Source organism: Pleurodeles waltl, chromosome 7, assembly GCF_031143425.1.
Source record: "Pleurodeles waltl isolate 20211129_DDA chromosome 7, aPleWal1.hap1.20221129, whole genome shotgun sequence".
Lineage (NCBI taxonomy): Eukaryota > Metazoa > Chordata > Amphibia > Caudata > Salamandridae > Pleurodeles > Pleurodeles waltl.
In genome coordinates, this window is record NC_090446.1 from 76,316,881 (window position 1) to 76,330,058 (window position 13,178).

General features: G+C 41.3%; 1 protein-coding gene across 2 annotated transcripts in view; it reads right to left on the reverse strand.

Annotated features, from left to right (window-relative positions):
- LOC138303675 (alpha-2-macroglobulin-like protein 1) overlaps window positions 1-13,178 on the reverse strand; it is a 599,538-nt gene that overhangs the window by 91,249 nt on the left and 495,111 nt on the right. For both annotated transcript variants that reach the window (XM_069242992.1, XM_069242993.1), the window contains exons 29-30: window positions 6,662-6,876; window positions 6,294-6,509 (exon numbers count right to left, since the gene is read on the reverse strand). In XM_069242992.1, the coding sequence (XP_069099093.1) occupies window positions 6,294-6,509; window positions 6,662-6,876 (431 nt within the window). The remainder of the gene's footprint in view (window positions 1-6,293; window positions 6,510-6,661; window positions 6,877-13,178) is intronic.

The following is a 13,178-nucleotide window of genomic DNA, read 5'->3' on the forward strand; positions in this document are numbered from 1 at the left end:
TGTTCTCCATACATCTGTGAATTAGTAAGGTCCTCTCAGCCACCTTCACTCTCTGCACCAGGGAACATTTCTCTAATAAGGCACTTCTGCTGTCTTCTACAATACAACTGTTGATTCAGGAGAGTTATAACAAAAAAACTTCAACATATCTATATCTTGCCTTCGAAGCATTAAGCTTCCTTGCTGAAGAGAGAGATTGCACCTTTGTGAGATTTTCAGAAATCCAATGCATAGCGCCAAGAGCTGCTACGTGCGTCGTCACTTCAATCAATCAATCAGTCAATCAATCATTTTTGGTAAGGTGTGGCTACTCACCCGTGAGGGTCTCAAGATGATGGGGGGCGGGGGAGGGGGCCTTATCCGAAAAGCCCCGTTTTGAAGTTGTTCCTGAAGATGGTGAGCAATGGGATTGTCTGAGATGCAGGGGGAGGTTGTTATAGCTCTTTGCTGAGATGTAGGTGAAGGATCGTCCTTCGGCGGTGGTTTTACAAATGCAAGGAATCGTGGCCAGGGCCAGCTGGGCAGAGCAGAGGGATCTGACAGGGGTGTGGAAGGAGACGTGATGGGTCACTTCACGAATGGTACACAGATCCCTGCCTCCTGCTTGAAGGTTGGCCCACCGCTTCCCATTAATGCAACAAAGTCATTGTTTGTGTCAGAGAAGCTGTAAGGAACCCCGGAGCTAAGAGACCAGTGTGTTCTGCTTATATATACATTTCAAAATCTAAAAGGGAAGGAAAGGTATTCAATCATATGGGAGGCTTGCATGAACATCCTATTTCTATCACTGTCCTGGCAAACCTTGGACTGTTTTATTGTCTGTAGTGTTACATCCAGGGCCGGCTTTAGGGCAGTGCGACTGGTGAGGGACACTGACCTAAAAAGGAGGCATGTAGAGATAACTTACCATTTAAAAGCACCTGCTGCAGAGTTCCTTTTGCATCCAGCTTTCAGGCCACAATATAAATGTTTAGATAACTCTTGTGATTAATGTTCGTGCAAAAGAAAGAGGCCGGAGGTTTGTCTAGTGGCAGTTTTGATTTGCCAGAAAGTAGTGCAGAGGGTTAACATGCCTGTTGCAAAGAACAGAACTGTATTTTATGTGGAACGCTGACTGGATTAGTAAAGCCAGCCTTTACCAGCACTTAAAAAAAAAGGAAATGTATGTTAGAGAGGAGCTACGGAAAGATGAGGGGCACGTTTACCAGGTGATAGTGGGAGGATCTGAGAAGGAGGACATGATGGGGGAGGGGCACTAAAAAAGACAGTTGCACTGGGCGGGGTCAGCACTAAGGCCAGCCCTGATTACATCACAGTGTATATTATATAGTGTTATGCAGAACACGTAGAGTGGCCCGCTAGGTTGCAATGTTCTCAATACTCCTAGGAGGCGCACTCTCTCTCTATGACGTTAGCCAGCAGGGCCTTGCTCAACTCCTGTCCCCACAGTGAGCCGTGCAACTTCATCTGTTTCCAGGCCAGGTTGCAGCAGCAGAGCGTGTGCAGATTCCAAAAGCTGTTCAGGAGGAAACAGCATTTAACATATTATTGTTTCTTTCTAGGAATACTTTGAGTCTAGTAGCTTACCTGGGGGTGCTATCAAAATCATCCTCTTATTTTTTGTGCCTGAAACCAAGGCTTTTGCCTGGGTTTGGAAGAGCGTCCTAGTGCCTTTGAGCAAGAATGCGTCACATGCCCTGTTCTCAGTAGTTTACAGTGGGAGATAGTCGTATCTACTTATACAGAAATAAAATCAACAGCTTGCCCTCCATCAATGATGCCATGCAAATTATATATTGGCATGCCCCCGTGACTTGGCCCACCCAGGAGCTAAACTTTAAACAAAGTGCAGGAGAGTGCACTTGTTGTTTTTTAAACATCTTTGCGGGAATTCACCGATCCTCTGTAATTTACGCCATCAATTTTTAAACAAAAATGCTTTTTGGCCCAGGCAGGGTCCCCCAAGGACCCCAGCACCAGGCTTAGGGGTTCAGGTATTCCTACCCTGCCCCCTTTTCTTTATTTGTAACTTTATTTTTGGGATTCAGCTAACTCTGAGTCTCAAAATGACTGCCAACACTTCCTGGTAAAAGTGTTGGCATCCAGTCAGATTTCAGCACGGGGACTGTCTTAATAGTTTTAAAAATGTCATGAAGATTTGTCAAACGGTGCCAAAGCTATTGGCAAAATAGAAAACGTGATTCCTATGGCAACTAGGTCCTAACTATAACTACCTAGGTTACAGATAGATAGATAGATAGATAGATAGATAGATAGATAGATAGATAGATAGATAGATAGATAGATAGATGAAGGGCATTTTTAAGGCATTTAGGGTGGGTAACAGTATTTCGGTGGAAAGATTATTTTTAGGGTGGGTAAAGGTATTTGAGTGGCAGGGGTATTTATAGGGCTTAAGGTGGGTAAGGGTGTTTGGGTGGCAAGGTACTTTTACCGGGCTTAGGCTTGGTAAGGGTATTTGGGTGGCAAGGGTATTATTTAGGGTTTAGGGTGGGCAAGGGTATTTGCATGGCAAGGGTATTTTTATAGGGTTTAGGGGTCGATAAGGGTGTATATATGTATATATAATTAGGACCTACTTTCCATAGACAAAGCGTTTCTTTCCTTTGCTAATAACGTTGGCGCCGTTTGGCAAATCTTTACAAAATTAGTTTGCCACTCACTTCAGCTAGGGTCTTGAAAGTTTTGGTTTTCAGGATGATTTTTCAAGGGGGGGGCAGAGAAAAAGAGGGTGTCCCAAAACTCATTTTTCCCATGCAATTGCCCATAGGGATTTTAAACACAACTACAGTCTGAGCCGCTGGATGGAATTCCATCAAATTTGGCAGAAAGCTAGCCCTTTTTCTGATTTGGTGTAAATTAATTCAATAGTTTTAGAGTTATTAAAGAATAAAGAAATTTAAACATCAAGGGGCGCAAACCCTCCCGCAGATCTGGCAGATCTCATACTCTGATCTGATTGGCTGCCACCAGTTAAACCAGGAAGTCTTGGCAGCCATCTTGTGGCCTGTACTCTACCAAGTCACAAGAAAAAAGGTTAAAAATAAGAAGGGGGCAGGGTAGGAATACCCTGACTCCCTCGGCCTGGTGGTGGGATCCCACAGAGACCCCGCTGGGGGCCAAAAACACTTTGTTTTTCAATTTTGTGGAGGAATTGCGAATTTGTGGCAAAATTGAAAACAAAACAAGTTCAGGCTCCTCCGCTTGTTTTTGCATATGTCCCCTGGTGGGCCAGGTCTAGTGGGGTGTATTCAATATTAGAAAGGGAGATACACGTTGGCCACCCCCACAAGGCCAGTTTCGGACCTGGGGACCACCACTCCTCAGGCCTGGCCATGTATAATTAGAGAAGGTGTAACACATGCCAGGGTGAATTGTTTTTGTGCTTCCACAAATAAGGATTCCCATGAGCAATCTCAAAATGTCAATCTTGCTATGAACGTCCCTCTAATGCCACATGTTGTGTGTATAGTACAAGTTAATTCACAATAAACAGTCAGGGGGTGACTCTGCCATGCACACGCCTGGTGTTTAGTACAACTTTTTGAAATGAGCTCTGAGAGGAGTGCTTTCCCTTTTCACAGAAGGCATTCTGTAAAACCAACTTCGGTTTTTTTGGTACCCTTTGAGGGCACAAACGCACAATCTAGTTCAGTAAGTGAGATATCACATTCACAACGAAACATTTGTGAGTAAGTCAGCACAGAGTGTATGCATCAATGATAAGGGCCCGTTGTCCTTCAACAAACTGCAGACACACACTTGACAATGAAATGTCCATTGAAATGTCTTCCCTGGTCCTGAATAGGCCTTGAACTATTTAGGCCGAAACACGTCAACATGCTTTAAAGTAGTCCCATGAAAAATAAGCTTTTTACATTACTTTAGCAATAGGAAGATGCAAGCTTCTCTTCGGGTTGGAATGCCTACGGGTGGATTGAACATTGAAAACGTTCAGCGATTACCTTTCCTTTGAAAAAATGAGGAAGCAACGTGGAAACAACAGAACAATATATTAACTATTTTTGTCTTGATTTTTTTTCACCTGGTTTTGTCAGTAATTACCAGGAGTTAATTTTGCGAGGTGATGATAGTTACAGTACTAGAGGCACTGTATGATGCATTCATGAGGATGATTTGTCACGATTAAAATAGCGCATATCCAGTGATAATTGATTGTGTCATTGACGATAAAAATATCTTAATCTTTCCCCACTGCTTTCCGCTTTACTTTGTTTTGTGAAGTTACAAACCATGGCATTCATGCTGAATGATCACTGATCCATTGCACAGACGGATGCATTCGGCACCAGCGACTCACAGATCCCTTGGCCCATTTTTGAGAATGCATTGACCATGAACCACCTGCCCCAAAGTGTTCTCCAAGCAACTAGGCAGGGGCTCATGCAGTGGTCTCTATGGGCAAACCAAACACAGATGACAAGCAGTCGTGTAACTACATGTCCAAAGCACCTTCTCACTAGCAAGATGGCCTTAGTGCTAATGCAATGAAGGTTTCCAGAGTCAAAGATGGCCCAGTGGAAGATTTCAGAAGTTTGTTTTTAGAAGTCTCACAAACACTCACTCTGTACAGTCAAGTGAAACAAACAATGGAAAAGCAAACTTTGCAATGGACTCCACATGACTCCAGCACCATTACTGATGCAGAGTCTGAACTTGTGACGCTTATTACAGACTGCTAAATCCATAAAAGCCACCTCAGCCTGCTTTTAAGGTCTATTAACAGAGCAATATATACTGGCTAATGTGGTAGGAACCAAGAGGCTGTATGCAGACATTTTCCCTCAGATAAACCAGCACCCCTAGAAACATTTGCATAAACATATTCAGAACAAACAGCAACACCACTGCCTTGAATAAGCCCCCATTTAAAAAAGTCTACTAATAGCACATCCTGCCCTAAAGGTTTGCTCTCACCGACGGATTGTATAATCGATAATGCCATTGAACTTTTCATAAAACATGTCACAGGTTACTTCTCCAAGATTCTTTTTCTGGTTGGTGCAACCTGTGTGAAAGACTTCTTAATCAGTGAATAAAACCTACTTAGTATGAGAACATGTGCAAGCCAACCTTTAGTAAATATGGTCCTACTTGTTTTCAGGAAGTTAGTTCAGATTGCTTTTGTATAGCGCTTCATAACCCTAGCAAGGCATAGGACCATTACATAGGAGGGTAGAAGAGGCTTCAGGCCCCTGGTTTTTGCTTTTTCAGGGCCCACGGTACCTGCTGCAAAATTAATCTATAGCATTTAAAGTTAATACACCTGTTTATTAATGACCAGGCAACTAAATACAGCCATCCCTCAAGATGGCACCAGAGGCGGGAGCCCCTGTAAAATCTGGTTTGGCATAACTAGGGTAAGGCCTTGCAACATGCTGGGCTCTGTAGAAACTCCAGGAGGTGTAATCTGTGGAGTGTACCCAAGTGCAGGGTTAGTCTGCTTAGCTGTGGTCTGTACGGTGAACCCAGGAATGGTTTAGCCCGACCTGCTGTGGAGGTCCATGGGCCAGATGCCATGTCATGTGGAACTAAATTAACTTATGCTTGCAGACCTTAATTTCTCTCGACCTGGTTGCTTTTTGGTTAAGTTTCTCGGCTCCTGGATTCACTGGATGTCCACAGAAATCAGCCAGAAAATGGAGCAGGACTTTGGTTGCAGATAGTGGCATCTCTAGAGGGGTACAGGTGCAGCCTCCCCTGCACCTTCCCCACCCGTCCTGCTTCCCAGTTCATTGTGGGCTCCACCACCACAGCTGTTACAGCTGTTACTTTGCTGGAAGGTGACACAAAAAACAAAACCTGCACCTTGTCACACAATTTGTCCAACTGCCTTTCGCTGCAAAGCAGTGATTGAGGCAATACACTAGCCCACATTTGCTTAGAATAGTTCAATCTGAATTTGAATGTACATCTATCTATTTATCTATCTATCTATACACACATACATACATACATACATGAAATTTGAACATTTGAATCAATCATACCCATGTAGTACTGCACAGGTTTGTCTAAGTGTGTGTATGCTCAGAGCAGGTGGGAACCATATGTAGTAAAACCATACGGAATAGGGGAATCTGTGATTTTACTGCCATAAATATAGGAACCACAGGTTAAGTCCCCAATCCCTGGTGTTTGGGAACGATTTACAGCACTGAAAAGATGAAATCATTCCAGTACCATGCAATTCTTACTGACGGATTGTGTGGTAAAATGTGGCGTGGATATGTTATAGCAGCTCTACGTACCTGTGCATAAACACAACCTTGCCCAGATGCAGAGACAGTGTATTCTCCGGGAATCTGTGTCAGAGTGGCTTTCTGCAGCAGTAACCGATTTTCGTTATTCACTGTGAAGGTAACGCTGAAGCCTTGTGGGGTGGTAACCAAAACGGTATTCACTCCTTGGTTACTGTATGTTAGGGATGCGTACTTTGCAAGGGCTTGGAGTGCCACCACAGTGTCCTGTGGAGACAGAGACAACAATTACACAAGTGTACTATATATCTGCCCTGGTTCAAGATTCATCCTGGAGACTGACCATTCACTAGAAGATGCAACCTCCTGAAGGGGGCCAGCAATTAGATTTTTGACACTGAGATCAATACAAAGGTTACCTGGGTAGAGGCAAATCCCCCGTAGGCATTCTGCTGGTGAGTGAGCCACATCACGATCTGTGAAGCCTTGCCGATGTCCGCACCGGGCACGCTGGGGACCGAGAGCATAGCCAGGAGCACGTAAGCAGTGGTCTCCACATCTACAGACAAGGGCCCCGACCAGTAGTCGGAAGATGGTGGGGGCACGCTGCTGTACGCCCAGTGCATCTGTCCATCTAGAGGAAAATAAGACAAAGGTGTGTGAGGGAGGTCAGAGGTGGATGGAAGTTGGAGCGAGAGCCAGCAGAGGTTGAACGGAGAAGAAGCCAGGGGGTGTGACCAGTGCCAGAGGTGATGACCAACAGGACGGACAAAAGCTGAATATGGGGAGGTTTGTCCGACCATTATTGGCCTTCAAGAGCCCTGATAATGGGTTGGTCTTTGTAGACAGTCTTCAAAAGTCCCTGCTGCTCATGTTGCTACGAATGACATTCTCCAGGGATGTTAGTGGTTGTCTCCTAAAAGCTAGAACACACGCAGCACCAATGCTGTGTTCAATTAAAGGGTTCATGCCACTTAGGGCGGCCACCTTTCTCAGAAAAATAGCTACAATTTGTTTAAAATTTGGTATTCTGGAAAGACCAAGAGTTTAGCCTACACCCCTATGAACTTGTATTGAATGTGAGTTGATTCTACAGTGAATATCTCAGGATGTTTTAATATGTGATGGAACAACTAGGTCCTAAACAACTACTTGCCTAAACCACTACTGCTAAACAACTAAAATGTCTCTACAACGAAGTACTGGACAACTACTGTCTAAATACCGATTTTGACTGAACATTGAATTATAAGGTATTTTTCTTTTTTTTAATGGTTTATTAGTTGTTTAGAATTTATATATATATATATATATATATATATATATATATATATATATATATATATATATTTATATATATATATATATGTTGTTTAGAATTTATATATATTTTTATGTATATATATATATATATATATGATTCTTCAACAGATGGACTAATTACCATCCAGTGGCTGCACCGATCCCGTCGAATATGTCCCAGAAATTCAATACGCTCGTATTCAGTTCAAAGATTTATTTGTTTCCACAGGTAACATAGAGTCCTGAAATGCAGTGTCTGTCAACGCGTTTCGGCAGAACGCCTTCTACTGGACATATATAAATATATATATAAATTCAAAACAACGACTTTGCCTGAATAAGAATTACCTGAACACCGAATTTTAAGGTAATTTTTTCTTGTTATTATTGGTTTATTAGTTTATATATATATATTTATATATATTAAAATGTTAATATATATATATGTATATCTATATACATATATACGTACATATATATATATATATATATGTACATATATATAATATATATATAAATTCAAAACAACGACTTTGCCTGAATGACAATTGCCTGAACACCGAATTTTAAGGTAAGTTTTTCTTGTTATTAATGGTTTATTAGTTTATATATCTATTTATATATATTAAAATTGTAATATATATATATATATATATATACATACATACATATATATGTGTATATATACATATATATATATATATATATATATATATAAAATATATATAAATTCAAAACAACGACTTTGCCTGAATAACAATTGCCTGCACACCGAATTTTAAGGTAAGTTTTTCTTTTTATTAATGGTTTATTAGTTGTTTAGAATATATATATTATATATATATATATATATATATACATATATCAATTTTAATATATATATATAATATATATATAAATTCTAAACAACAGCATAAGTCAAAACAAATCCCTTTCAGGGTTAGGGTGACGCATAAATTATGCAAAAAAGAACAGAGAACTGAAAGGAATTTGTTTGACATATATATATATATATATATATATATATAGATATATATATATATATATATATAAATTCTAAACAACTAATAAACCATTAAAAAAAGAAAAACACCTTAAAATTCGATGTTCAGTCAAAATCGGTATTTAGACAGTAGTTGTTCAGTACTTCGTTGTAGAGACTTTTTAGTTGTTTAGCAGTAGTGGTTTAGGCAAGTAGTTGTTTAGGATCTAGTTGTTCAGGATGTTTCCCAAAAAGAGTACATCCAGTCCATTCAACCATTAAATCTGAATACTTGTTGTAAAAAAGAGTTGAAGTTTTTAGCCTTCCGATAAAATAATGCACTCCTTTGTGTCTGACATTAATTCGTATTGCATCTACACACACAAAGCCCTGTTTGTCAATAATATAAATTGAACTCTAGTGTAGTATGAAAGAAAATACATGGATTTTTATTTCAGTGTTAATGCCTCTTGCTAATTATGAATAACAACCAAAGGGATTTCTACAATCTTTAGTACAAACGTTTTGAGGTACTTTCTTCTTTACAATACATGTTCCATCAAAAACTAAACATAAAGATTGGATGGAAATTAAACATGCAGATACCATATCTACAACATTATTCTTAAAACCCAGTATTTGCTAAATAATAGAAAAAGAGAAAATGAGAATTGTTTTTGTCCACTAGCATTATGTTGAGGGAATTTAAGAAAGGAGAAAGGAAAAAAGTGTAAAATGTCAACTTCATGGCTAGAAGAATCGACGCCTCTTTCATGGTAAAAATAAACAGAATCAGTACTAGAGGAAGCAATTTGAAACCACTCAAAATTGTTCATAATTTGAGATCACCATTAAATATAGCGACAAATAAAAGGCAAGTGCTAAATTTAAACAAAAAATACATATATAAAAACCTATAATTATGTGCAATTTAGAACCACAATGTTTAGTCATTGCATCATCATCTCAGAGCTTAGGTGTCACATAAAACCAACCATGGCATCCAAGCGTTACTCGAATGGCCAGTGGCAGAATAAGGACCCCTTTAGGCAGCTGCCTTACAGCAGCATCTCAAGATGGCGCAAGATTGAAATGAATGATCTCAGAAATTGCCTTGTTGTCAGGGGACATGCTAGGGAGAGCCTACAGTACAGGGTTTGATCACACACAAGAGCTGATCACACGCTGAGCTGACCCTGGTCTGACAGCTCTGGACATACAACCATGACTAGGACTTCTGTTTTTTATGTGCTGGAGAGTATAGGCCTGGCATTTAGGGAGCCACATGGGAACATGCACCTCCAGGATAAAACAGCCCAAATGGCTGATGCTCTGCAGGTTCTCAGCTGGGATTCTTCCACACAGTCAAATTTTAGGGCAGTACATCAAATATACCATGACGTTTTTTTTTATTGTTTTAAGCTTTTAATTAATCCAGCTTAACCTGCACTTGCCAATATGTGCATAATTATAGTAAACATAGGACAGCTGATAACAGGACCGAAGTATGCGCGTCAAAGGGTCCAATGGTGGTGGACATGGACAGGGAAGCCGGTGGGGCAGGAACTGTTTCCTGCAACGTGCGAAGTTCTGCTTAGGTCTGACGGTAGAGAGCTTAAGCTCCCCCAGAGCTCTTGTGATCAAGAAACAAAATGGAACTTGTTGACTTTAGTGGTTGATGTTCACTTTATTTAAGGTCTATGAGGCCTGAAGTCCACATTTTCAATCAACCACCAGCCACAATGGAGTTTCATTCTCTTCCTACTGAACCTCCCTTTGGCCATTTGTACAGCAAGCAGCCTTACCATGCTGCAGAGAGTAAAGCACCGCGCCATACCAGATACTGCGCTGGACTGTCTCTCCCGAACAACATCCAGTTCTTCACCTGCTCCATTGCCTACCTCTACTCTCCCCAGACACCATCAAATCCTTTCATCGCTCCTCTTCAATGCCAACCTCAGCTCACTCCCAGACAATATCAAATACTGCACCCTGTCCTCTTCAAGGCCTACCTCAACCACCTAAAACTCAGCTCTAAAAAAACACACAGGCCATCACCTACGGAAATTAGTCCATGCACCCCTCTTGTGACTAATGATCCCTATAAATAGGAGCTCATTCGACCACTATGAATGAATTGGGGAGCCTTTGGGTAATCTAAAACAACATGTTCTTCACCCTGAGGATGTGACATGATTATTCATCCCTTTGGCTCCCCCGTGGGGGTAGAGGGTACCATACCCTTTGTTCCCTATTGTCTAGATCACCAAGAAGGAAAATATCTTGGTGTCCCATTCTTTATCCCATACAGACTTCTGAGGAATTAAATGCTGCTGCCAGACAGGAATTACACCTCTGTTACTGATCATAACTTCCAGTCTTTCAAGCACTTCATGGCCAGGTACATCCATTTAATTCGCACTGCATGACTGTGCCATCCAGGCTGATTTCACTGCAACAAACGTTTTGCACCTACCAAACAAGGATAACCTTAAGTTCAGAAATGTCACCACTACAGACTATACATAGGTTTTGAAATTCCCTCATTTTGGGACCTGCTATGAAATACAGGTGGCCCAGGTCTGCAGCATCGTACCAGATTTCAAAACCTACCAAACTACCAGGAATTTGGAAGAGGGTGAAGGCCTGCTCTTCTAAGCTGGCTGGTCCTCAAACCCTAACCTAACACAAGTTTCACCATTATGCCCATTCTACCTATGTAAAGCCCAACTGTTGATGGTAAGTGTTGATCAACGCAACCTGGCACTGCATCATTGATTTAGGGTGTAGCCCACAACAGCATGACTGGAGCACACTCACAGCCCTCAGGCATGACACCTATTGCTAAACATATATGTAGGTCACAATATACACACACACTCTACCATCTAGATACAGTAGGCAGTAGACCAAAAACTGTGACACAACTACTTATGCCTAAGAGCAGCTCAAAGCCAGCAACGACATGAGTGGAGCACAACCTCACCCTTATGCAGAACACACCAGTCATTCTAGGGAGGACTGGAGATCAGATATTGCTACATAAATGATACAATACAAGTGCCATACTGAAAGGGTGAGTTAAGCTAACAAAATCTTTGCTCATGGCATTTCACCCCGCAGTGCTTAATTTGTGAAAAATTAAGAACTAGGGCCCTCGCCAGGAGGCCATTTCAGTTTGCACCACCCATTACCATGCCAGCGCTGCCAATGACAGTACCAACACAACTAATAAACATCATTCTCCTGCAAGTGTCACAATTCAGACTATTCTGGGCCCCCAAAGCAAAAGAATGCCTTGGGGGGGGGGGCAGGTATTAGTCATTTTAAGGTATATTGAATTACCACACAGCTGTTGTTGTGCTCAGCTAAAATTAGACTAAGTGTGCCACCATGTGGCAGTCTATTATAAGTGTGAGTGATAACAATTAAGTGCTGGTGCCGAGCACCGGAAACCACCTGCTCAAATTCAGCACTATCCTCCCGTTGTTTGTTTACAAAGTTTTTTTTACAGGAGCCATTTTGGAATCAGGCATTGCTATGTATGATGCTGAATCTGTTCCAAAGGGCATGCATGATCTGTAATTGTCATGACCGTGCTAGCTGCTGAGAGCCTCACAAAAGTTCAGTGAGAGTCGGGCACAGCTTGTGTACAAGCACAGCCACATATTCATAACCACACATAAAGCTGCTAAGCAAAGATTTAGAGCAAAGTAATTGTCTCCAAAATGTTCTCGTTAAATGTATGCTAATTATCCAGTAATTTAAAGGATGGCTCTTGGGCTTGAGTAGCTGTCTGGGGTTAAACCCAGATTTCAAGTTTGTTAACTCCTCTGAACCAGTCGATACTCTCAAGGAGTCTGGGTGTTTGAAAAGCTCCCTGCGGAGAGAATACTGCATTTTGTTGGCACAAGCCAACAGAATAGGCACAGAAGGATCATGTCAGAAGATGCCACAGATGTCAATTAGCCCACGTCCGGTGTGGGAGAACTGACCAGTATTGGCTTTTTAGTCAACTACGCATGGCATTCTGGGCTGAAATCCCTGTTTCAAAGTGCTGTTAACCAGAACGTTGTTTAGCAGAAGAGAGCTTGTGCTTGGTTAGGATGCAATGTGTGTGTTTTTGTGGCTAGTTTGATTTTCCACTTTCACTCCGAAGGCCCTGATTGTGAGCTGTCTGGTATCAAAGTGTTCTCAGTACATCCGCATGTGGAAAAATCACATGCAATAAACATTTTATTAGGGGCCATATGTATCAAAAAAGTGTTTTGCGATTTCCTATTAGAGAATCTTTACGATTCGCTATTGGGAAATACAACAATTGACATTTCACCTAAAACAAGTCAGGACTATTGGCTTTGTCAATAGTTGTTAGTTGCACAAGATAAACGAGTACAACAATGGCTTTGTTTTATAAAATATTGAAAATGCTTCATTTCTGAAATGATGAGACTGTGAAAGAACTATAAAGAGTCTCTTTGAAGTTACATCAACAGCATTGAGGGGAGGTACTGCTGCCCAGTTTTCATCCTGAGGGCAAGGTCAATAATGGTGAGGCCGGTAGCGACCCATCTCAGTACTTGATTTTCAGAACTGCCATTGCTGAGCACCATCAGGACCCAGCCCACTTAAAGCCCTGCTTCTAAAACACA